The 27,257-nt window shown below is 41.8% G+C and overlaps 1 protein-coding gene and 1 long non-coding RNA gene across 2 annotated transcripts; both read left to right on the top strand.

The window, feature by feature from the left end:
• Positions 1-27,257, top strand: LOC105358670 (macrophage mannose receptor 1-like). Its single transcript, XM_023966030.2, has 11 exons — positions 1-252; positions 1,842-2,249; positions 2,778-3,134; positions 3,253-3,347; positions 3,422-3,529; positions 10,011-10,406; positions 24,510-24,642; positions 25,166-25,564; positions 26,125-26,481; positions 26,600-26,694; positions 26,769-27,257. Exons 1-11 carry the CDS (start codon positions 213-215, stop codon positions 26,874-26,876), a joined length of 2,496 nt encoding a protein of 831 aa, XP_023821798.2. The 5' UTR covers positions 1-212; the 3' UTR covers positions 26,877-27,257.
• LOC111949263 (uncharacterized) lies at positions 19,188-21,341 on the top strand. Its single transcript, XR_002875281.2, has 3 exons — positions 19,188-19,507; positions 20,707-20,772; positions 20,878-21,341. It is a non-coding gene; the product is annotated as an uncharacterized LOC111949263 (long non-coding RNA).

Below are 27,257 nucleotides of genomic sequence, written 5' to 3'. Positions count from 1 at the left end.
TCAGCTGTATTTGCAAACTAAGAGTCTCTTTGTATTCGGATATTTGAAACTTTCTTTGAAAACATTCATGGAACTATGTAAATCTCTACAGTATGTTCCTGCTATGTATGTTTTGATATAAAAATCCTCCCAGACCTTCACTGTGTTCAGACACAAACATCAGCCGTGGTGTTTCCATCCCAGAGTTTCCTTCTACAGTCCACAGAAGCATCATGATGGAGAAGATCCTGCTGCTCGTCTTGGTTTCCTCAGGTAAGTCGGAAAAATGTTAGGCTAATCAATTAAGATTGTTATCATTATATAACTGCACTTCAATAATCGCTTAAGTGGAGAAATGATTAAATGTACTTTAATCTCTACACTGAGAATTAATTTGGGAGACTGGAAACAAAAACTGCGTCCAACAAGAAAAATCTTCCAGCAGAAAGAAACGTAATTTCCCCCTCATCTGTTGTGATGGTTTAGTGTCAGAGAAGACAGGAAAAAAGCATCAATCTGTTTCTTTGCATGCTCTGAGACTGGGTGTTCTAGGTTTAAAAAAAATATTATAAAGACAGTTCCACAAACTTCATTCATTTAAGTTTTTTTCAAAAGGGACTCTGAAGTTTTTCTCACCAGGGGGGTATAGTGAGAGGGTGATAAGACCACGTATGGATGTTTAAAGGTAAACTTTTTTTCACATTAATCTATCTTAATTATTTGCTTCAGTTAAAATAAATAATTTTTTGGAGTTAAGTCAGCTTAAAAACAAGTTATCAGACAGTTATTTTACTTTCATTCAAATTAATTCAATTAAGTAGCTGTAAGGAATTGTGGGAAACCATTACCTTTGCCTGCCTGGACAGATTCGGGTACAAGTGTAGGTTTTTGTCTGTTTTAGCTGTTTTACTGGGTTTCGTCTAGTTATTTTATCCTGTTATGTTTAATTCTTTCTGCTCCATGAGTGAGAGGGAGGGAGAGCATGATAAGTTTATTTAGCACCCTTAGTGCAACAGTCTGGTGTTAGAATGGGGCGGCCGTGGTGCAGCGGTAGGGCGGTCGACCCATTATCATAAGATTGCAGGTTCAATTCCCGCCTTGCACACCCATGAGTCAAAGTGTCCTTGGGCAAGACACTGAACCACCTTGAAGACACCTTGCCTCTGGTGGTAGGCAGGCGCCTGTGTTTGGCAGCGGAGCCGCCACCAGTGTGTGAATGTGTGTGTGACTGGGTGAATGGGTCTGTGACTGTAAAGCGCTTTGTCCTTGTAGGAAGAAAGGCGCTATACAAGTATACGCCATTTACCATTTACCAGAACTAAAGTTACATTCAGAGTCATGATATTTAAATGCATGGCATATAATGTAAATCCACACTGTATCATTTAATTTAATTTTATAAAAATGAGAAAATCTGCAGCCTCTAACTCAAACAAATGAGAGTTCAAGAAGTAAATTAAAATCTCAGACTCCACATAGCTCTCTCTTTTTTTCTCCACGCGTTTCCATGGTGATTCTGGAAATCAGCGATCCATTGAGAATGTCTTTATGGACTTGACGTGCACGTGCATTAACCCAGGGTTACCAAGTCAAGCGTAATTACGCCAACTCATATCCGGTCTTTTAGAGCAAGTTCAGGCGGATTTCAGAGTTCAGGATTACAGTCAGGGTTAGTTTAAACATGCTTCCTGGGATACCCCGCTGGAATCAAGTCATAAATAATTTATTCCAGTGTGATTTTACTGTTACTGGGGAAATAACCGTTTCACTATTTACTAAAAACATCACCTTCTGTTTGATTCTATGAAGTAGGAAGAAAATTTTATTGTTTATCACTGAAACAAATGTGTTTTTTCTCACAGAGATCTTCCTCCTCTCCTCCTGCCTCCTCATCCGTCAGTACCACTTTGTTAATCAACCTTTGAACTGGACTGAAGCTCAGACTTACTGCAGACAGAAATACACAGATCTGGCCCCTATTGAAAACTCTAAAGAAATGGACAAACTGATAAACACCATTTCATCTGCTGGTTACAGTTATCACATTTGGATTGGTCTTTACAATGAAATGAACTGTAGATGGTCTGATGGGTTCATTGGTAGCTTCACAGGCAACAACTACAACTACAACTACTGGACTTCACAAGATACATCAAACGCTCGTAGTGATCAGCTCTGTATGGGTGTATACTGGAATCAACAGAATTACCAGTATCACTATTGGTTCGACTCAAGCTGCGGTTCATTATATCCTTTTGTGTGCAACAATGGTAAGACTTTCAGAAAAAAAAACATATGGTAGGTTTATTTTACTAGAACGTAAAAATGATCAAGTGAATCACAGCAGACGCTTGATGTCAGCAAAAACTGATCAGTCTATCATTCCTGTCCAATGTATGGAAACACTTTGAATAAAGTCATGTGACCATCCAGTGTGCTAGAATGTTCTAAAACGACGGTGAACTGATCTTTAGGAAACAAAAATGAGAATGGATATGACTTTCATTCATGTTTACTTGTTTGGACACATATTTCATTTACATTTGATTATCTTGAAGAAATACTATAACTCTGAAAAATCTTACCTGCACTGTTCAGTACCAGGTATTTATTTCTGAGTCACACTGATTGAAGTTTTGGCTAAAGATGTCCTGAATCTATTTAGTTTTGTGAATTGGATCATTCAAAAGGAACCAAAATCGACTATGAATCAGATCAGCAACTACAAATGATGATATAAATCAAATTGTTGTTAAAATGAACCGTTATACCCCTCCTGTTTTCTCTGTAATCCACAGGATCCCAGCAGAATCCTGAATATGTTTTTGTGAATGAAATAATGAACTGGTCCAGCGCTCAGAGATACTGCAGACAGAACTTCACAGACCTGGTCACAGTGAGGAACGACACAGACTGGCAGAAGATTTATAGTGTGGTGCCTATTAATCAGAACCTATGGATCGGTCTTTATAGAAATTCAAACATTTCCTGGTCTGATGGGAGCAACTTCTCTTTCTACCCAAAAACATTATATTTTTATATTCAGCCTTGCGTAATCAGTGCCACATGTGGTTTTCAATATGGGCAAGACAGAAATTTCTGGCATTTTCATCCTTGTGAAGCCAGATTCCCATTTATCTGCTATGGTTCTAAAGGTGAGTTCAGCATTAAATTATTCTAACTGAGATTCCCTTTACACTAATGTGTACATCTCTCATCTTCATGTACATTTTCAGTGTAATTTAGTATTTTTTACCTTCTGTTTTCATTCAGTACCCATACAAAAGCGTGTGGTGAAACTGAGACTGAAGACAGAAAACTCTGAAGATCTGAACGATGCTGCTGTTAAAGTAAAGTTGCTGGAAGAGGTGAGTCTGGAATTTCAACAGTTTCAACTCTGGTAGAAACAAATAAAGCTTCTGAAAAACATATTTATGTTCAGCTTCAGAAGAAACTGGAGGAGAACGGAGTGAATGGAGTAAAGGTGAAGTGGAAACAGCAGACTGATGGAAAAGTCTTCAACAAGGAGGAGAAAAAGAAGACCGAGCTCTGAAAAATAAACCCTTTCATTAGAAATTCATATTTCATATTTTGTAATTAACAGGTCCCAGTTTTCTTATTATTTGTGCTGGCCCTTCCCACTTAGGTGCTAGCTTTGCTGAAAATGTATCCGTTGCTTTGGATAATGGATGTGACCGGACCCAGACAAAGTCACCCGCCAGGAAGTGGGTATCTCTGCTATTGTAGTACTTAGCTTGTCTTGTCTGGTGTGAGCCCATTCTCCTACTCATCTCTTCCGCCATCGTCTGCTGTCGTTCTACCTGAGTGTATGCTGACCTCTGGTCTGGAGATGGTGTTTTGTGGATGAATCTCTCCAGTGGTCCATGGATAGTTCGTCCTGAGGCCATCTCCGCAGTGGTCTCTTGCCATGCGGTGTTGATAGCAAAGCGGAATTCCGTAATCCATTGGTCCCACGTGTTAAAAAACTGTCCAACAAATGAGGCAATCATGTTCTTTACTGTTCTATTAAAACCTTCTGTGAGATTGGTTTGAGAGCCATAACTAGTGGTCAACTTAGGAATGACGCCCCTGGTGGTACAAAGTTCTTTAATGAGACTGCTAGTGAACTGGGGGCCCCGCTCTGAGACCAGATATTTCAGGACCCCCCAGCAGGTAAAAATCTCCTCCCTCAGGATTTTGATTAGATGAGGCGTTTCAGTGTCTTTCAAGGGGAACATTTATACCCATTTTGTGTAATAATCCACCACGACCACCGACACAGTATTGGATTTCTTGCTTCTGGGAAACGGACCTATGATGTCGATTCCTAGCATCTCCCCGGGATTGTGCACCGATGTGGACTTCAATAATCCTGCTGGTTTGCTGTTATCCACTTTTAGTCTTTGACATATGTGACAGGTCTTGGTGTGCTCCCACATATCCTTCCTCACTGTAGGCCACCAAGCGACCTCCAAGACTCGCAACAGGGTTTTAAACTGTCCCAGATGGCCCCCTAGACGGTTGTTGTGTAAGTATCTGAGGAACTATGCTCTCACGGTTTTGGGACCCACCAACTTATACTTCATGCCTTGTTCTACACAATAAGAAACACAAAAGAAATTTGATTTGGTTTAATGTTGTCTATTCATAAAAGTCTTTCAGGTTTTGCAAGACAATAAGTAAATATGAAGACAAATAAATCAAGATTCTCTTTTCATAACTTCATAAGTCAAGTTAACTTTTAAAAAATGCATCAACATGTTTCTATGGTCTCTCTGAGAACTAAGTGTTCCAGGTTTTAGAAATATTACAGAGGCAGTTCTACAAACTTGATTCATTTGAGAGTTTTCTTCAAAAAAGGCACTGAATCAAGTCCAAAATAATGTATTTTTTATTCCTTACATGAGTTTCTGTCTGATTTTAACCAAAAAACAGAAACAGAAATACACAGATCTAGCTTTTGTATGGGTACTGGCTAGATTGAATCTAGCCACAGGGGTTGCAAGCCAGTTACTTCTGTGCCGGTCCCAAGCCCGGATAAATAGAGAGGGTTGCGTCAGGAAGGGCATCCGGCGTAAAAATTGCCAAAATAACCATGCGAATCATCCACAACACTTTAGACATACCGGATCGGTCGAGGCCCGGGTTAACAACGACCGCCACCGATGCTGTTAACCTACAGGGTGTCGGTGGAAATTTGACTACTGTTGGTCGAAGAAAGAGGGGAGGCAGAAGGGTCCGTGGCCAGAGAGAGAAGGGAAAAGGCAGGAACATAGGTTTGAGAATAGGGACTCTTAACGTTGGCACAATGACAGGGAAAGGCAGAGAGCTGGCAGACATGATGGAGAGAAGGAAGGTAGATGTACTGTGTGTGCAGGAGACAAGGTGGAAGGGCAGCAAGGCACGTAGTATTGGAGGAGGATACAAACTGTTCTATCATGGTGTTGATAGGAAGAGAAACGGGGTAGGTGTGATTCTGAAAGGGGAGTTTGTAAACAGCGTTCTAGAGGTGAAAAGAGTCTCGGACAGGATGATGAGCCTAAAGTTAGAAATTGAAGGGGTGATGGTGAATGTAGTCAGTGGGTATGCGCCACAGGTTGGCTGTGAGTTGGAAGTGAAGGAGAGATTCTGGAGTGAGTTGGATGAGGTCATACAGAGTTTCCCCAGAGGAGAGAGAGTTCTTATTGGAGCAGACTTTAATGGGCATGTTGGTGAGGGCAATAGAGGTGATGAGGAGGTGATGGGCAGGTTTGGTGTGAAGGAAAGGAATCTGGAGGGACAGATGGTGGTGGACTTTGCGAAGAGGATGGAAATGGCTGTAGTCAACACTTACTTCCAGAAGAGAGAGGAACATAGAGTGACATACAGAAGTGGAGGTAGGAGTACTCAGGTGGACTACATCCTATGTAGACGAGGTCATTTGAGAGAGGTTAATGACTGCAAAGTGGTGGTAGGAGAGAGTGTAGCCAGACAGCACCGCATGGTGGTGTGTAAAATGACTCTGGAGGTCAGGAAGAAGAAGAGAGGGAAAACAGAAAAGAAGACCAAGTGGTGGAAGCTACAGAATGAAGAAACTTGTGAGGAATTTAGGCAGAAGTTGAGGCAGGTCCTGGGTGGTCAGGATGAGCTTCCAGAGGACTGGGAAACTACAGCAGAGATTATCAGGGAAACAGGTAGGAAGGTGCTAGGTGTGTCATCTGGAAAGAGGAAAGACGGTAAAGAGACTTGGTGGTGGAATGAGGAAGTACAGGAATGCATCCAGAGGAAGAGGTTGGCTAAAAGGAAGTGGGATGTAGAAAGGACTGAGGAAGGTAGACAGGAGTACAAGGAAGCGCAGCGTAGAGTGAAGAGAGAGGTGGCAAAGGCCAAACAGAAAGCTTACGATGAGCTATATGACAGGTTAGACACAAAGGAAGGAGAGAAGGACTTGTACAGACTAGCCAGACAGAGAGACAGAGGTGGGAAGGACGTGCAACAGATAAAGGTGATTAAGGACAGAGATGGAAAGGTGCTAACAACCCAAGAGAGTGTACAGAAAAGATGGAAGGAGTATTTTGAGGAGCTGATGAACGAGGAAAATGACAGGGAAAGAAGGGAGGAAGATGTGGTTGTTGTGGAGCAGGAAGTAGCAGAGATTGGAAAGGATGAGGTTAGGAAGGCTCTGAAAAGGATGAAGAGCGGAAAGGCCGTTGGTCCTGATGACGTTCCTGTGGAGGTATGGAAGTGCTTAGGAGAGACAGCAGTGGAATTTCTAACAAGGTTGTTCAATAGGATTTTAGAGAGTGAGAAGATGCCTGAGGAATGGAGGAGAAGCGTTCTGGTTCAGATCTTTAAGAACAAGGGTGACACGCAGAACTGCAGCAACTATAGAGGAATAAAGTTGATGAGCCACACAATGAAGCTGTGGGAAAGAGTAGTGGAAGCCAGGCTTAGGAAGAAGGTGGAGATCTGTGAGCAGCAGTATGGTTTCATGCCCCGTAAGAGCACCACTGATGCCATTTTTGCTTTGAGAATGTTGATGGAAAAGTACAGAGAAGGTCAGAAGGAGCTGCATTGTGTGTTCGTAGATTTAGAGAAGGCGTATGACAGGGTGCCGAGGGAGGAGCTGTGGTACTGTATGAGGTCGTCTGGAGTGGCAGAGAAGTATGTCAGAGTAGTTCAGGACATGTATGAGAGAAGTATGACGGTGGTGAGATGTGCTGTAGGTCAGACAGAGGAGTTCAAGGTGGAGGTGGGACTACACCAAGGATCAGCTTTGAGTCCTTTTTTGTTTGCTATGCTGATGGACAGGCTGACAGACGAGGTAAGACAGGAATCTCCCTGGACAATGATGTTTGCGGATGACATCGTAATTTGCAGTGAGAGTAGAGAGCAGGTGGAGGAACAGCTAGAGAGGTGGAGGTTTGCTCTGGAAAGAAGAGGCATGAAGGTCAGTCGTAGTAAGACAGAATACATGTGTCTGAACGAGAGGGATCAAGGTAGAAGCGTTAGGTTACAGGGGGCTGAGGTGAAGAAGGTGCAGGAGTTTAAGTACTTGGGGTCAACAGTTCAGTGTGATGGGGAGTGTGGAAAAGAGGTGAAGAGGCGAGTGCAGGCAGGTTGGAGCGGTTGGAGTAAAGTGTCAGGAGTGTTGTGTGACAGAAGAGTGCCAGCAAGACTCAAAGGAAAGGTGTACAAGACAGTGGTGAGACCAGCTCTGCTCTATGGGTTAGAGACGGTAGCAGTGAGACAGAGACAAGAGGCTGAGATGGAGGTAGCGGAGATGAAGATGTTGAGGTTCTCCTTAGGAGTGACCAGGTTAGACAGGATAAGGAACGAGTACATCAGAGGGACGGCTCATGTTGCCTGTGTTAGCGACAAAGTCAGAGAAGCTAGACTGACATGGTTTGGACATGTTCAGAGGAGGGATAGTGGATATATTGGTAGAAGGATGTTGGAGATGGAGCTGCCTGGCAGGAGGGCAAGAGGACGGCCAAAGAGGAGATACATGGATGTCTTAACAGAGGACATGAAGTTGGCTAATGTTAGGGTAGAAGATGTTCTTGATAGAGTGAGGTGGAAAAGGATGATTCGCTGTGGCGACCCCTGATGGGAAAAGCCGAAAGAGAAAGAAAGAAGAAATACACAGATCTGGCCACCATTAAAAACTCTAAAGAAATGGACAAACCTATGAACACCGTTACTGGTTCCTATAGTAACTTTTGGATTGGTCTGTACAATCACATCAACTGGAGATGGTCTGATGGCTTCATAAGAGGTTTCACAAGAAATCCCTACTGGACGTCAGAAGATTTATTTCAGTCCCGTAGTGATCAGGGGCCTCATTTATAAACGCTGCGTACGCACAAAAGAAGGCGTACGCCACTCTCTACGCAATAATTGATATTTATAAAAAGCAAACTTGACGGGAAAATGTGCGGTCCTTCACGCTCTGACCCAGGCGTACACACAAAAACGGGTGAAATGAGAAACGGCGACACCGTCGGCAGATGGAAGAAACACATGAAAGTGAAAATGACAATACTGCCTCTCATAAAAAACATGAAAACTTCACAAAGCAAGTCTTACAATTAACAGCCTACATGAACACCCGTTTGATCGATCAGCAGTGAAACAAACAAAAAATCAAACGAAAATTACAACAGAAATAAAAATGAACACATGTTTGCAAAAAGAAAAGTGAAATAATATAGTTAACAGAACGAAATAATGTACAAAACTGATTTTCTCGTCAATGTGTCTGTCTGGCGGAGCTGATATAGGTGCAATTAGACAGACAGACAGACAGACAGACAGACAGAGACAGACAGACAGGCAGGCAGGCAGGCAGGCAGGCAGACAGACAGATAGATGTATTAATTGTCCACTGGGGAAAGTTGTTTTCATAGTAAAACATTTCTACGGAATTATGGTATTCATGCATATGCGTATGTCTCAACCATTCATAAAGCAACAAGAAATCACATTTGCGCTGAACAATTTCCCATTTCCATGTCGATTATTACCGACATCTGTAGCTTGTCAGACGCAATTAAATGGATGGAAATAAAATGCCCCATCACAATGCGTAATGACGCACAATGGCTGATCTTGCGCTCTTAGAAGATGTGGCAAATGGAAGAATTCGGAGTGAACGCATTTAGACAGCAAGAAGACGTGCTGGCAAACGAGGACGAGTGGCTTATGAGCCGGTTCCGACTTCCTCGAGCCGTCCTGTTGGACCTCTGCGGGCTTTAGGGGGGGTGTCACCCGGTGCATCTGGCGCGTCTGTGTTCCCCCTGTGCCTAAATCACCACTCCACTTAAAAGGGATTCCCCAATTATTGCCGCCAGTCTCTCATCAAGACGGGTCAGCTCCGGTGTTCCCCCCCCCCCGTGGCAGAGACACTCTGGCGATGCAGCGCCAGACGTTTTTTTGCCTCAACTATAACGTCCGACCGTTTCTTTTTTATTTCGGCCACGGTCCGGGGATGTGAGGCTACAGCATTTACGGCGCCTGCCACCGTCTGCCACTCACGTGCCTTTTTGGCATTAGTAATGCCCACACTGTGCCCTCCAAACAACACTTCTCTCTTCACATTGAGTGAAGTTCCGTTTTTTTGATTTCCTCTCTGTGTTTGCCATGGTTTCGCAATCAATGAATATTAACTTGTGGGCGTTTCACGGACTATTTATGGGCAACTATGGGCGTGTCATGAAGCCGCTAAAGCTGCGCTGCATTTAGAATTGATTGTGATTTATTAAGGGAATGATGCGTAGGATGTGCGTGCGCACAGTTTTATAAATCTGAATATTTCTGTGCGTACGCACGTCCTATGTTTCATCCTTGCGCCACTTCTGACGCAAATCCTACGCAAGGTTTTATAAATGAGGCCCCAGATCTGTATGGTCATAGACTGGTCTTCCTCCCCTACTAGCTTGTTCGAGTCAAGCTGCAGTTCATTGTTACCTTTTGTGTGCAACAATGGTAAGAACTTCACAAAAACATTTTCTTGGAAAATGTTAGAAATTTCGAATTTATGCTGTCTGTAATCCACAGGAACCCAGCAGAATCCTGAATATGTTTTTGTGAATGAAAGAATGAACTGGTCCAGCGCTCAGAGATACTGCAGACAGAACTTCACAGACCTGGCCACAGTGAGGAACGACACAGACTGGAGCAACATTCAGAATGTGGTGTCTCCTCAACAGAGGTCATGGACCGGTTTCTATAGAGATTCAAACATTTCCTGGTCTGACGGGACCAACTTCTTTTTCTATCAAAAGCCGTTTTATTTTTATCTTTCGCCTGACGTAACCCGTGCCAGATGTGCTTTTCAACATGGGGAAATCACAGCTCACTGGCATTTTGATAATTGTGAAATTAAATTCCCTTTTATCTGCCATGATCTTCTTAAAGGTGATTTCAGCATTACATCATTCAAAATGAGATAACCTTTATACCAATGTGTACGTCTCTCTTCTTGATGTATGTTTTCAGTGTTGTGACACTAACTTGTGTTTTCCTTCAGTAAGAAGAAATGTAAAGCTGAGACTGAAGCTGGAGAACTTGGACAATCTGAACGATCCTGCTGTTTTAGCAGAACTGCTGATGAAGGTATGTTTGGAATTTTGTAGTATCAACTCTCTAGTAAAAATAGTTAAGTTTCTTAAAAACATAATTATACTCAGCTTCAGGAGAAACTGGAGGAGAACGGAGTGAATGGAGTGGAGGTGAAGAGAAAACAGCAGACTGATGGAAAAGTCTGCAAAAAGGAGGAGAAAAAGAAAACAGAGCTCTGAAAAATACTTACTTTTTACTAAATGTGGAATAATTTGAAAAATTTCTGAATTTAATGTTTAAACTTGTAAAGAAATGTTTAAATGTGTTCTGAATGAGGTTTGTTGGATTATCTGCTGCATGTTTATATCATTTAAACTGCAGAGTAATATTTTCCTTGTGTGCAGAAAGTTATTTTCATTCAGATGTTTTCTTTATTTTTATGTTTTTATATACTGACCTTTATTCCCAGGATTAAAATCTAAAATTCTGAAAGTTCTGAATTTCTTTTTAAAAAGCTTCTCTGTTTAATTTTATTTAAAACGTTGATCTCAAAATGTGTTTATATCCTCTTTTTAATGTTGCAGAAAGCAATGGGTGCATTTTCTAGGACTTGCAGTCCTTCATGTTAGCAAATAAAAAGATACAGATGGAAGTAGAAGCCCCATGAGGCTTTCATGAGGTTTATGTATTTGTGCCAGAAAAATGAACGAACCACTCATGAAACCACACTGACAGCGCCATCTGGTGTTAGACTGGAGGTATATCATCTGCTTCAACTGAATTGCTTGTCCTTTCAACACTTTCAACACCACTAAAGAAAACGTTAAACAACACAATGTGTGAAGGTTTATGTGAATAGTGCTTTCTTAACACTACAAAATATACATTACTGAAGAAAATAAATGCAAGGCAAAATACTAAAATGCTGACTTCAAACTCATGACCTTTGGATGTAAATGCCACTAAGGCCGCCTTTACACTGCATGGTTCAAGTGACCCAATTCCGATTTTTTCCTCTCACGTGGCACAGATCGGATATGATCGGTGAACGTGTAAGCAGGACAAAAGCGCATGGATTCTGATTTTCTCGGATCGGATACAGGCCTCTCTCATATGTGTTCCCTTTCAGCCCCAGGCTTCAGACCGTAGTTGGAAACTGCTGTTATGTCCGGTCCGGTCCGGACGCAAACGGTAACTAATCATGCGGGACACCGTTGCTATGGACCAGGCTAGAAGCCGTTTATTTCTTTGGGGGGCGTGTATGATGGGGACCGTGTGTGTGTGTGAGCGCGCGCGCGTGCTTGCGTGTGTGTCTGTGTGTAAGGAGAGAGGGGGGGGGGGTGTGAGCGCGGAGCGGGGGAGTGTCAGAGAACCCTAAATTAAAAATAAGGTGTCTCCCCTAAAAGTTTTGGAGTCTTTCTTAACCCACTCTGGAGGCTGAGGGTTCAGAACGGAAAAGTGAACCCCGAGGAAATCTCCCGTGTGTTTCTGACTACGGTCGGAAAAGTGAAGTCATCGCGGAGGAAAGGTTCAACACTTGGATCAGACTGTTAGTACAGCACGTCTGCAAACACTTCCTCATTCAAAACTCAGAGAGAGCCGAGCAGCCCCCCTTCTTTACCTCTCCCGCGCATCCCCTCAGGAGCGCCCAAGGCAACGCCTCCTTCCGTCGCCGCCTTGCCTCCATGGCAACCGCAATCACACAAAAGTCCGAAAGAGGTCCGCGAAAGGCAGAAATGCTGCTACGTAGTCCTCAGAACATCTACGTTTGATAGTTTCAGCATTGTATAGTGTAAATGCAAAAATCAGATACGGGTCACTTTTAAAAGATGATGTAAGCGGGTCGTCAAAAAAATCGGATATAGTCAGAAAATCGGATATGAGCATCAAGACCTGCAGTGTAAAGGCGGCCTAAGTTAATCATTGAGCTATCAGTAATGTGACTTGGTGTATCAGGAGAACGACTGGGGGAGCTCTTTGGGGTAAAATATTCAAGACTGTTGAAAACTTGAGCCATATTGTTGGTTTTTTTTGTAATATTTTGATTTAAAAAAATGAAGAGTTTTACACAGGAAATGCTAGGGTTCACATATGTCTATCAAGCGCACATTAACATTCAAGTCTGTGCAGTGAAATCAAAATCAACGTATGTCCTAGAATGCATCCTTGGGGAACTCCAAAATTCAGTACATTTCTTTCAGAGTAAAATCCATTTGGTGACACAAATTGAGTCCTAATAATTATGTAATTGCACGTCCATTTCAACAGTATACATACATAATAATATGCAGTTTAACACAGTTTTTTAATTTTTGGATTGAATTCATGTGCATTTTGAATAATTGTCTGTTTTCATTTCACCAATAAAGAAGCGTGTGGTTAAGCTGACACTCAAGGCAGATCCTGGAATACTGAACATCTCTGGTGTGAAAGAAAAGCTTCTGAAAGAGGTACTTTGAGATAGAGGTAAGATCTTAAGCCCGAGCCCGAGTCAGAACCCGACCCGGCCCTGAAATTCGGGGCGGGTCGAGAATAAAATGACAATCAAATACGGTCGGGTCGGGCTGGGCTTCTCTCTCGCTGACTTTTTTTAAATAAATATATGTTTATAAAAATGTATACCAAAATGATGTGTGGATACATTTGCATGTTATTTTAAGTTACTCAGAGGAACCACCAGAGAAATGCAAATCTAGACTGTGTTTTTCTAACATTTGTTTCCCGAAAGTTCTTTACTGAACATTTGAATGTCAAACATGTTTACAGCACAAACACAAATGTTTGACACAAACTTTTTATAGTAGCAAGGAAACCAAACCGCTGCTGACTTAAGGGAGCTCTGACCTTGTTTAGTGAACTCATTGGTTAACCTTCTATACAGACAATACATTTATTCATCTTTGGTGAATTTCAATCTGATGCTTAAATCTATGAAAGTAAAAGATCTGTCATGTCGCCTCTGTCAGACTCCTCCCCCTCCAGCTCTGCTCTGCTCCTGATTTCCACCAGCTGTCGTCACTCAGCTCATGACTCTCTCCTGCTCAAAAGGAGACCCAGCTCCAGTATTCAACGTCAGTTCATTGCTCCTTATGGTGACTATGCCTAGTCTAGTTATGCTCTGGTTTACGCTGGTGCCATTGCTCTCGAACTAATCATATCCTCCTGCCTCAGGAAACCACTTCACAAGTGACGCCAGTGTGGACTCTCTTCCAAGCTGTTTCAGTGAGCCTGAAGACTTCCCGGCCTACTCTAACCACGTTAGCACCTCCAGCCACGCCACGCCACAAGCCACTTTCAAGCCCGGACTACGTCAAACCAAAGCCACAGCCTTCCACGGAGAAACAAATAAATTCTTTCTTACCTGCCACTTACCTGTCTTTACTCTGCGTTCCAGCATCTGGGTTCGCCTCGCCTAGAAAATCATGACAAGATCCACAAATAAAAAATTAGCCCACAGTTGTGTCAGATTACCCAGCTTCTAGAATATTTGCTGCATTTTTATTACCCTAATAAAACCAAACATGGATGTTAAATATAAATGCGGAATGGATCTGTAAATAAAAATAAATGTGGAATCTAAATCTATTTTTTAATCTTTTTCATTTGTAACATGTTTTTATGTGCTTTTTATGAATGTCAGCAGATGGCCATTTTTAAATTTCCTCAGGGATTATTAAAGACTATTCTATTCTAATGTATTCTATTTCATTTTCAAATATCAACCTAAATGTTAAAAATGATAAATCTTGAAAATGTTGGCTCAGACAATCAAAAAGGTTTAACATGTCAGCTACACTCACACTGCTGTTCCATGACACTCAACAGTAGATCCTGGCTGGTTCTGTTCAGAACGATAAAAGATCCATAATGCTGCACTGCAAGGTGTCCATCCATCCATTCTCTGGGGTATGCTCTTTCTCTCTGGGCCACAGGGCTGCTGGGGTCTATCCAGGCCAAAGCAGTTGTCCTGTTCTATACCTGCTGATTAGACTTTTTCTTTTTCCTGCTCCCTGTAACCAAACCTCATCAGCCTCACTTGTTAACCACCTCATACTGCTGCTTTTTTTCCTCCAGCTCCAGTTCCTTTGCTCTGCTTCAGAGGTTGCTGCAGTGTGGAGGTTGCCACCATGTTGGATTACAGTGAGGTGATATTCTCCTTCTGAGTTTTTCCACGATCTGGATCATTGGATGATTTTGAGCGTTTTGAGTTGTTTTTGAGGAGTTTTGGAATGATCAAACTGCTCACATCAGGGCGGAGGGAACAGGATCCTGTCATGTGGATTATGTTGGATTTCTGTTTGATTTCATGTTAGATGGAGACCCAGGAGGAGGAAGGATTTAAAAAAACCTGCAGAATGATATGATTTAATAAACAAAACCAGAAGATAGAACAGAAGACGAGGAGAACAATGGAGACCATGCTTGAAATACTAAATGAAATGATTGCTGACAGTTATGACCATCATCAGGTGAACCCAGGTGGCATCCAGGAGAGGACACAGCAAACCTGCACAGATGTAGTCTCTAGTTTTACCTGGGTCTCTACCAGGGTTTCTCCAGGGGGGAGCTTTCCCGAAACACCTCCCCAGGAAGGCGCCCCTAAGTCCCTGTAGTTCACATCATGTCTGAGAGTAATTTTACTTATTTATTAAAGGTTTTTTTTAATGTACATGTTAAACATTTTCATTTTAAATACATTAGCATAATAGTTTCAGTTTCTATGTTGCTTGTAGGAACAAAAATACATCCGTATTTTCTAGAGCGAGCTATTTTGTCGGCCAGACGACGATGACAAGACGCATTTTACAAGCTGCCATTAGTCTAGTATCACCATTACATTCAACTCTCATAAACTTATTTATTACATCAGTGTGTGACTGTAGCACACTTTAGGACTTTGAGGAAGCAACTTATTGACTTATTACACGTATTACCGGTGCCTAAAACCGCCACCACTGCCCGGCCCCCCTGACATCACAGGGTATTTAATTCATGAACTCGCAGAGGCTATGGTGGTTTCAAAAGGTGCAGGTGATGAAATGTTATTTTTAAAGATACTTCTGGAAAATATGCAAATCAGCGCCATGTTTTTGCAATTCTATTTCCTTAAAGTTGTTTGGTTCCACTCAGGCATTGCTGTAGATGGTAAAATGCTGCTGATGTTACTGACCTGATATGGCTGTTAAAGTTCAGGTCAGAGTTCATGATTACCCATAGGTTTCTGACTTGATTTGAGGCTTTTAGAGACAGAGAGTGAAGGTAACTGCTGACACGTTCTCTCTGTTTCTGTGGACCAAAGATGACAACTTCAGTCTTGTCTGAATTTAGCTGGAGAAAGTTGTTTTGCATCCAAGCACTGATCTGTTGGATGCAACAACTGAGTGAATCCACTGGCCCATATTCACCTGCTGTCAGTGACACATAGATCTGAGTATCGTCTGCATAGTTGTGATAGGATATGTTATTACTGCGTATTAACTGACCTAGTGGCAGCATGTAGAGGTTGAACCAAAGGGGTCCCAGGATTTATCCCTGGGGCACACCACAGTTCAAGGCCATGTAGTCTGAGACACAACCCCCAATTTCAATAACATATTTCCTGTCTTCTAGTTAGGACTTCAACCAACCAACTAAGAGCAGAGCCAGAAAAACCAACACAGTCTTGGAGTCTGTGTAAAAGGATCCCATGATCAACTGTGTCAAAAGCAGTCCTCAGGTCTAGCAGGATTAAGACTGGCAGCGTCAGTGCTTAGGCGGATGTCGTTAGTTACCTCGATAAGAGCAGTTTCTGTCCAATGATGGGGTCTAAAGCCGGACTGGAAAACATCTAATTAATTATTTAGGATGATAAAGTCAGTGAGCTGTTGGTAAACAACTTTTTCAAGGACTTTTCCTAAAAATGGCAAGCTTGAGATGGGTCTGTAATTGTTCGATACTGTGACATCAAGATTGTTCTTCTTCAGGAGAGGTTTAATGACTGCAGTTTTTAAGGCTTCAGGAAATGTTCCAGTTTGAAACGATATGTTAACTATTTGAGTAATTGGTGCAGACAAAATGTTCAGTATAGACTTTAGAAATCCAGTGGGTAACACATCAAGGCGGCATGTAGACGAACTAAGACAGGTGATGATCTTTTGGACAATTTTGTCAGTTACAGGTACAAAGTGAGTCAGCTTAGAGTGACTAGGTGGCTGTTGGGTAGTTATTTGGTAGTTTATGGCGTTTTTAATGCCCTGAAACTAGTCATTGAAAATACAGCAAACTTATTACATTTAGATGTCCAAACCAGTTCCAATGGCAGCTGAGCTGGATGGTTTTTTTAATTTGTTTACTATTGCAAACAAGACACGGGAGTTGCTGCTGCAACTTCCAATGATGTCAGAAAAGTATCTTCCCTTGTTCTGCATAAGGTTTGGTTGTAGGTGTACAACTACCCCTTATACATTTCATGATGAACCTGGAATTTTGACTTGCGCCACTCCCGCTCAGCTCTGCGATACAGCCTTTTCTGTGCCCTCCCCAAATCATCGTTTATCCAGGGAGCTTTCTGTCTACTTTTTCTGATTTTCATCTCCATAGGGGCAATGGCATCCAGAACATTCAAAATGCCAGAAGTAACAGAGTTCACTAATTCATCAACATTAGCACCAGAGGCATTTTTAAAGTTGATCATTTCTGCAAACTGTGCCCTAGTGTTGTCATTTATGTTTCTCTTTCAGACAACTGCAGGACCAGGAGGTGGTCTGTGAGCAACAGACACGTTAAAGAACACACAGAAATGATCAGACATGGCGACATTAACCACACTGACATTGGAAATGATAACCCCCCCTTGTAATGAGCAGGTCCAGGGTGTGTGTCCTCTGCTATGGGTGGTACTACTCACATGTATAATAAGACCAAAGGTTTCAAGGACAGCCTTGAGCCTTTTTTACATTTCTGTCATTGACACTATCCATATCAACATTAAAATCACCTGTAATCATTAAACCCTCAAAGTCTGAGCTACGGTGGCCGACAGGGCTCACACTACATACAAATGGAAAAACGCAACGGCATTACCCGAAGCGCGACGAAATTACCCGAAGCACAACGGCATTAAGAGACAGCGCAACGGCATTACCCGAAGCGTGACGAAATTACCCGCAGCACGACGACATAACCGCAGCATTAGCATTAAGCTCAGCACAACGGAAATGAGGACTTTTTTTCCTACCAAAAAAAAAAAAATCAGTTTCAAATTATTCAGCGCCCTTGGGAGCTACGTGATATTTGGACAAGATTAGGGTGTTTTCTTACTAGATTTCTTACAAATATACGTTTGTCTAAAAAATAAATTTACTCAGCTCTCCACAGTGACATCTGTATCTAACGCTCTTTGTCTTTTTTTTTAATTAAGACTTTTAAGTCGTAAATTTACTAGGAAAAAACTCGTAAATTTGCAACTTTTTATCTCGTGAATTTACGATTTAAAATCTCGTACAGTTACAAGAAAAAAGTAATCGATTATGTGGAGCCTTTTCTGAGGTTTTTTTTTCCAGATAGGTTTAAAAAAAACAATGAGATTCTGAACCTTTTGGCGACTCAGAATCAGATAATTTTCAGTGTAAACCGGTTTTCCGGGGTTCGGTGTCAGTAAAGCGGAGTTTCATATATAAAATAAGGAGCTCAGAGACACATTTGGGTGTAGAGGACTGCTGCAGCCTTTATTCTCCTTTTCATTCACATATCCTGAAGTTCATCTGTCACCTTACGACATGAACCTGTCATCCGAACACCAATGCAGAAGTAAACAGTGTTACATACGCCCCCTCCTCCAGATGAAACGTCCCGTTATAACATATAACAATAAAGATGAATGAAAATAGTCTGTTATATTAGCATTAGAACGTTGAAAATGCCAGAAAGTGCTCCTCCTCAGACAGAAGTGTCAGACAGACGTAGAGATCTGGTCTTTAATGGAGGAAGAAAGGATTCAGGTGGACAGCTGCAGGGATACTCTTGAACCTTTGCTGCGCGATGACTTCTCTTTTTTTCTTTCTGACCGTGGTCGAAAACGCAGGGGAGATTTTCTCCAGGGCCGAAGGCGGATCCTCGTTTGGGGTTCACTTTCCCGTTCGGATCCTCAGCCTCCAGAGCGAGTTAATAAGACAAAATACTTCTTCTGGGGAGGGACACCATCTTTTTATTAAGGTTCTCAGTCCTCGATCACACAATATAGACGCAAACTCTCCCGCTCCGCGCTCTCACCCCCTCTCTTTCGCCCGTGCTCTCACACATGCACGCGGGGTCTCCAACACGCACACACACACATACACACACACAGCGCGCGCACACTCCATAACTGTCGCTGTCGGCTTCATCGCCTGCAGAGATCCTGCAAACCACCAATCAAAAAATAAACATTAATAAATCATAAATCAAGCAAATAAACTTCCAGACATTTGGAACGTTATCAATAAACATTCAGCTCACCTGTTCAACTAAGTTTAGTCGGTCTGCTCTGCTGCTTTGCAGCGTTCACTTGTTGCTGCTGCTGCCCTGTATGCTCACTTCCACTTTAATCTCGTAAAAATACAATTTTTTTCCTAGTAAATTTACGGTTTAAAATTTCATAATTTTACTTTTTTTGGTGGCCCTGAAATTCTGTCGTACCGAATAGTTTGAATCTAACAGGCTTTTATTTTTTTCCCGGAAAAAAAAAGTCCTCATTTCCGTTGTGCTGAGCTTAATGCTAATGCTGCGGTTATGTCGTCGTGCTGCGGGTAATTTCGTCACGCTTCGGGTAATGCCGTTGCGCTGTCTCTTAATGCCGTTGTGCTTCGGGTAATTTCGTCGCGCTTCGGGTAATGCCGTTGCGTTTTTCCATTTGTATGTAGTGTGAGCCCTGTCGGCCACCGTACTGAGCACACAACTGAGAGAATTTCAGTGAAATCATCAATGAAACTTTGGCTGTGCTGAGGAGGCTTGTACATAACTATGCAGAGTAAGAAAGGAGTTTGTTTTAACTCTACTTTAAGGGGAAACATACTAGATGAAAACGCACTCAATGATAATCTGTGGGTTTCATTATTATCTTTAAACAGCGCAGAAACGCCTCCACCCTTTTTACTTTCTCGTATTTCAGATTCAGATTTGTAGTTGGGGGGAGTTGATTCAAATAGAATAATGCTTCCTGTGTTTTTGTCAAGCCATGTTTCAGTTAACAACATAAAATCAAGATTAAAAGAAAAGATGAAATTACTGATTAAAAAGGATTTGTTACATAAAGATCTGGGGAGGGGATGAACACGATTTCTTTGATTGGACGGTCTAACTGCCCTTTTGCTTGGCTTTCTACGTGGTGTAACTGCAGGTATAGCATCAGAAGAAAGATGTCCATCACAGGTCCCCAGTTTAATGTAACCTTCACCATAACTGTAAGTCCTGGGAGACTGGGGGCCCGTTTCAGTCTAGCTCAGGGAGATAGCACCTCTAGAGGCATGCGTGGGTGGTCGAGTAGAGGGTAATTTGGGCGATGGGCCAGGAGGGCAGGAGCTGGATGGGATTTGGGTGAACGATCGGGGGGACGCGGCGGGGAGGGTTTGGATGAATGGCGGGAAAGACATGTTGGAGGGACTTTGGGAGAAGGACAAGGAGCGGGCGCAGAAGGGGTAGGAGAGCTCCTGTGTGGTGTGAGGCCCACAGGTGTTATTTGATGAGGCTATCAAGATGGCTGGGTAGAGCCATGGGTGAAAGTGGGGGCGGGGGGGGAAAGGAGATTGAGTCTTCACTGGGAGTAGATGTAGGGGGCACCTACAGCTGGTCAGGTGAAGTATTTCCTGGTCCAAGCTCTCTGTTGGAGCGACAGATGGATCTAAAACCTGTAACGACAGCCCCAGAGAAAGGGGTGCTAGAAGAAGAAGCGAGAAGGTTCTTCACTAACTCTCTAGCTCTACCTCTGTTCAGGTGTGAGCCCTTACCTATGAACAGGTCCTTTTGCTTCCAGAATATATTAAATATATTAAACTCTCTGGACAGCCATGTTTTCAGCTGAAACAACCGGCTAAAATTGAGTGACATCCCATCAATGTAAGGAAGAGGTCCACTGATGAATGCCTCAATCTCTACTTTGTCAATCTCTTCAAATAACTTTGTGAAGCTTTTTTTTTAACTGTTCCGATTGTTCTTTTCTGATATCAACAGCACCAACATGAATAATTAATTGTTTAACTCTGTGGTGGGGTCCCGCCAGGATGCAGAGGAGCCAAGGTGAGGAGGTCCGTTCTTTATTCAGACAAAGGTGCTTCACGCACCAGCACGCGTCACCTCCGTCACTCCTCCTCACCTTGTCTCCTCTGCATCCTTTCTCGGCAGGACCCCGCCACATATGGTGTCAGAAGTGGGATTGCAGAGGGACCACAAAAAGGTGAGGACGCAGAGGCGGTGAGGAAGATCAGCAAACACAGCTCAGTTCCAGGGACTCCACCCTCTGAGGAAGAGGGGGTGGATCCAGGTGGCCTTGGCGGTGCTTCAGGCCAGGCCAGGGGCCCGGAGAGAACTGCGGCGTCCAGCTCAGCGCCCATGACGAGCGGCGGACCTCGCTGACAGCAAGGGCGGACACCGTGTTTTATTGTTTGTGCATTTGTGTATTTTATGTTTTAAAATTACTACCTGTGGTGCCACTTGGACAATAATTGAGTGGAACGCCCAACAGGCGTGGCTTAGCGTTCAAAAGGGAGCACCACAGGTTGTGAAAGGAGGAGGAGTGAGACTGAGGTGTCAGGTGCTGTGTGGCCCTGCGTAGAGCTATTGTTTCCTGAAATAAAGACCGAACTGCCTCACCTTGGCTCTTCTGCATCCTTTCTCGGCGGGACCCCGCCACAAACTCCTTGGTACAAGACTTGAGATAAGAGTCCTGTAATCACTGGAACAGTAGAACTCAGGCAGCAAAAATTTTGCATTCTTCTCTGGCTTACTCCACTGATAGCGCCATCTGCAAGCAGCAGCGTATCTCTGACCTTGACGTTTGGCACAGATTTTTTTTCTGCCTGTGCTTTGTTGTTGACATTATGGTGCCTATTCTGCGAAATTGATCCAATTTCTCTTTGTTCTTTAAAGTCACACTGTGATAGAGGTAAAAATCTGTTTGTTTGCTTTATTTCAGATGTTATGTCATCTTTCCGCTTTGCCTTAACACATAGTTCCTCCACACAAAGTTTTGGAAAGGACACAACATCACTCAAAGTCTATGTTATCGTTAGTTGTCCCATTTGTATTAATAGCAGGCTTCTTACCACCGGATGCTACTGGAAGGGTCTTGTGAAGTCCATTTTCAAATTATAAAGCAAATATTCGTGCTTGTAGTTCATTTATTTCTTGTTGATAGATCCGACAGTGTTCACAGTAGGAGTTTGTTTTTCTTTCTCTTCCAAACATGTTGCTGGCACGTCAAAAGAAACCTTTATCCTCCTGGGTGAATAAGTTTACCCCTTGGAATGCGTCTCGTTTTCCAGCAGAAATTCATTGTTTAAATCCAAACTCCACTTTTCGATATCGTTTCGTTCATGTTTTAATATTCTGCTTATCTGTGAGGAAAAGCCACAAGCTCTGCTCTCAAAGCAAAACTTACTTCTTCTTTTGTGGCACCATAAGTGTGGAGAGGGGAGAGGATGAAGAGATGGGTGCGATGTTCAGTGTCAGATGTACTAACATAATTCACATTCCACCATCCATTTTAGAAGAACATAAACACTCACCTGAGCACAGGTGTTAGCTCACCTTTGCACTAATAGTTTGCATGATTGAATGAATGAAAGATTTCACACTAGTTGGTTTAAAGGCATAGGTATGCGTTCGTGAACACTATCTGTTTTGTGTGCATGTTGACATGTGGACATTTTTGCGGCTAGCAGGTGTGTTGATAATATTTGAGTGTGTGTGAACAGGCCCCGCCCTTTTTGTACTACATTTGAACCGTACCGTAACGATAAACAACCAGTAAACCTGCCTGCTCTATGCTGCTTCATGGTCTTACCCCCCTTCCCCTCCTATTATCACCCTCCTACCCCCCCCTCTCTCTAACGTCCCTCTCTCTTCTTCCCCTCTTTCCTTTTCCGTCCGGTCCAACACCAAAGATTTTCAAACATGATTGAAATTAATAAAGTTTGGCCTCAATTACAAAAGGGGTTTATTCAGACATACCTTTGGTTTGTCTGAAGATGAATAACCCCTCTTGTTAAAATAAAATATGTCCAACACAAGAGGCCCTCAGCTCTCATCTGTTTGCCTAGCTGTTGGACAGGACAAGTTAAAAAAAAAAAAAAGATGTACTAACATAAAAGCTCAAAGTACTATCTACTGCAGGTGTGTCAAAGTTAGAATTCAAAGAGCACCCTCTATCGCTGTGCGTCGCCTTGGGTGAAACACTACACTACAGGCATGCTATTGGAAGTGTGCTCCCTGGAAAATGCTACCTCCTGGAATGTGCTGTCCTGGGCAACCGCCCACCTTGCCCATATCAAAAACCGCTACTGCGCGTTTGAGATGTTTATGGTCTGTCTGGGTCTGTTTTAGATTGGTTTGTCTCATATCTCAGTGGAAGAACTTTTTATATTGCCATATAAGTTCCTTAACCTCTAAAATGAGAAAAATATCTTGTGCCGTTCCAAGGGGTTAAATTCTAGGCCCTCCTTTTTTATTTCAAATATGATTCCTCTTGGGAAACTAACTAGTGAATTTAGCCACATATCTAATTATTTATATGCAGACGTCATTCAGCTTTACTTTTACTTCTAGTTTTTAGACGCTTGCATGCACAAACTCCTGCATACATTGCTAACCTTTTAACCCCCTACTCTTCGGCACGGTCCATGAGGTCTTGAAAACCAAAAATGTTTACTAATCCCAAAAGCCTGCATAAAACCTGCCTATAAACCTGGAGACCTGTCTTTCAATCGGTCACTCCTCGTCTTTCGAATGCTCTTCATTTGTCATTATGACAGACGACTCTGTTCAGTATTTTAAAGGTCAGGTAAAGGCGTTTTTATTCAGAACTTCTTTTAGTTAATCTAATTTAGCTTTTTACTGTGACATCATCTTTGTTTAAGTCTCTGATATGTGTGTGCTGATTTGGTGTAATGTTGGATGTTTTTTATGATTGTGAAGCACTTTGGGATTATTATCTGAGAAAGTTGCCACAGAAATAAACATTTACCTGCTAACCTACTCACTAGATTAAGTTATAATGGATTGGATTTATCTGCGCTTTTCAAGACACTCAAAGCGCTTACATTGTGTCCATTATTCAGTCACTCCTCATTCATACTTGGTGATGGTAAGCTACTGATGTAGCCACAGCCGCCCTGGGGCAGACTGACAGAGGCGTGGCTGCCAGGTCACGCCTACGGCCCCTCTGACCATCACCGGGATCATTCATGCACACCAGTGCCCAAGGACACAATGACATTTTGGCTGGTGGGAGCGGGGATTGAACCGCCAACCCTTTGATCATTGGACGACCTGCTCAACCATCTGAGCCACTGTCGCCCCCTTAATTATGTTACATAGTTCAAATTAAATCAAAGGATGAGTGGACACTTGTGGAAAATGTCAAGATTAATTTCATATTTATTTATGGATGAAAAAAACATCAATGTAGGATAAAAATGGAATTGTCTTAAATCTGCTTTTGTTGTTGTTTTATAGACAATTCAATTGGTTGCTTCATGAAATTTCAGAATGAAGTTTTTACAAGAAAATAACTTTAATGGAAGAACCCTACTAAAAACCATTTCTTAACCAGCCACGGTAGAGCAGTGAAAAAAAGAATTCTAACATCTGCAGTCAAAGAGTCAGGAAATGTAAACAGAAAAAAGCGTGTTATGTAAATCAGCTGTATTTGCAAACTAAGAGTCTCTTTGTATTCGGATATTTGAAACTGTGTTTGAAAACATTCATGGAACTATGCAAATCTCTACAGTATGTTCCTGCTATGTATGTTTTGATATAAAAATCCTCCCAGACCTTCACTGTGTTCAGACACAAACATCAGCCGTGGTGTTTCCATCCCAGAGTTTCCTTCTACAGTCCACAGAAGCATCATGATGGAGAAGATCCTGCTGCTCGTCTTGGTTTCCTCAGGTAAGTCAGAAAAATGTAAAGCTAATCAATTAAGATTGTTATCATTATATAACTGCACTTCAATAATCGCTTAGGTGGAGAAATGATTAAATGTACTTTAATCTCTACACTGAGAATGAATTTGGGAGACTGGAAACAAAAACTGCATCCAACAGCAAAAATCTTCCAGCAGAAAGAAGCGTAATTTCTCCATCGTCTGTTGTGATGGTTTAATGTCAGAGAAGACAGGAAACAAGCATCAATCTCTGTCTTTGGTCTCTCTGAGACTGGATGTTCTAGATTTTAAAAATATTATGAAGACAGTTCAACAATCTTCATTCATTTGAGAGTTTTCTTCAAAAATGACACTTAAGTTTGTCTCACCAGGAATCAAGTCCACAATAATATAATCCAGTGTGATTTTACTGTTACTGAGGAAAGAACCGTTTCACTCTTTACTAAAAACATCAACTTCTGTCTGATTCTAATGAAGTAGGAAGAAAATTCTACTGTTGATATTTAAACAAATGTGTTTTTTTCACAGAGATCTTCCTCCTCTCCTCCTGCCTCCTCATCCGTCAGTACCACGTTGTCAATCAACCTTTGAACTGGACTGAAGCTCAGACCTACTGCAGACAGAAACACACAGATCTGGCCACCATTGAAAACTCCAAAGAAATGGACCAACTGATGAACACTATTTCATCTTTTGGTTACAGTTATAACTTTTGGATCGGTCTGTACAATGAAATCAGCTGGAGATGGTCTGATGGATTCATTGGAAGCTTCACAGGCAACAACTACAACTACTACTACTGGACTTCACAAGATACATCACATTCCCGCAGTGATCAGCTCTGTATGGTTCCATACTGGCATTACGACCATTACCATTGGTCCGACTCAAGCTGCAGTTCATTATTACATTTTGTGTGCAACAATGGTAAGACTTTCACAAAAAACATTTGTAAGGTTTATTTTACTAGAACGTAAAAATGACCAAGTGCATCACAGTGGACAACACGCATGTGATGTCAGCAAAAACTGATCAGTCCATCATTCCAGTCCAATGTGTGGAAACACTTTGAATTTAGCAAAGATGTGTGACCAGACAGTTTTCTAGAATTTTCTAATAATCTTCCCTTTGGATGTGGAAAAACAACTGAGAACTGAACTTTAGGAAACAAAAATGAGAATGGATTTTACATTTATTCATGTTTACTTATTTGTACACATATTTAATCTACACTTGATTATCTTGAAGACATAAAATAAATGTAAAAAAATTTCCCCTGCACTGTTCAGTACCAGGTATTTCTATCTGAGTCCCTGGTTGAATTTTTGGCTATAGATGTCCTGGATCGATTTAGTTTTGTGAATTGGATCGGTCAAAATGAACGAAAATGGACCATGAATCGGATCAGCGACCACAATTGATGGTATGAATCAAATTGTTGTTAAAAGAAACCGTTACACCTCTACTATTATCGTTCTAATCCACAGGAACCCAGCAGAATCCTGAATATGTTTTTGTGAATGAAATGATGAACTGGTCCAGCGCTCAGAGACACTGCAGACAGAACTTCACAGACCTGGCCACTGCAAGGAACAACACAGACTGGCAGGCACTTTCCAGTGTGATGCCTGTTAATCAGAACCTATGGATTGGTGTTTATAGAGATTTAAACATTTCCTGGTCTGATGGGACCCTTCCGTCTTTCTACCCAACAACATTAAATTTTTATAATCAGCCTAACGTAATCAGCGCCACGTGTGGTTATCAATATTGGCTAAACAGAGAGTACTGGCATTTTTATCCTTGTGAAAACAGATTACCATTTATCTGCCATGGTCCTAAAGGTGAGTTCAGAATTACATTATTCTAACTGAGATTCCTTTTACACTAATGTGTACATCTCTCATCCTCATGTATATTTACATTCTAATTTATGATTCTTTACCTTCTGTTTTCATTCAGTAATCATACACAAGCGTGTGGTGAAGCTGAGACTGAAGACGGAAAACTCTGAAGATCTGAATGATGCTGCTGTTAAAGCAAAGTTGCTGGAAGAGGTGAGTCTGGAATTTCAACAGTTTCAACTCTGGTAAAAACAAATAAAGTTTCTGAAAAATACATTTATGCTCAGCTTCAGAAGAAACTGGAGGAGAACGGAGTGAATGGAGTGGAGGTGAAGTGGAAACAGCAGACTGATGGAAAAGTCTTCAACAAAGAGAAAAAGAAGACTGAGCTCTGAAAAATAAACCCTTCATTAAAATAAACACTTAATTTTCCTTAAACCTAATGCAATATTTGTGAATTTGATAATATTTTTGAATTAGTGATAAGTTTTGAGTCAAAAGTTTCATTTTCTTTTTTTGTTTGTTGCAGGTTTCAACAAACTGAATATTAATGTTATACAGCTGTGTAGCTTTTCTTCTTACAAGTTAAAGTTACAGTTATTTGAGATGTTTACGTTTACGTTTTCAGATAGCTAAAAAAGATAAGACAAAGATTAGGAACTACATTTTCAATCATTTTTGTTTAGATTTTACCTTTCTGGACTCTGGGTTAAACGTTCTACATAAGATATCCTGCAGGTTTTTGTCACAAGCTATAAATGCAAAATATAGTAAAG

The sequence above is a fragment of the Oryzias latipes genome, chromosome 18 (assembly GCF_053564925.1).
Source record: "Oryzias latipes strain Hd-rR chromosome 18, Olatipes_Hd-rR_3.1".
In the NCBI taxonomy this organism is placed as follows: domain Eukaryota; kingdom Metazoa; phylum Chordata; class Actinopteri; order Beloniformes; family Adrianichthyidae; genus Oryzias; species Oryzias latipes.
The sequence above is the reverse complement of the archived record's forward strand: the minus strand, read 5'-3'. Positions and strand labels throughout refer to the sequence as shown.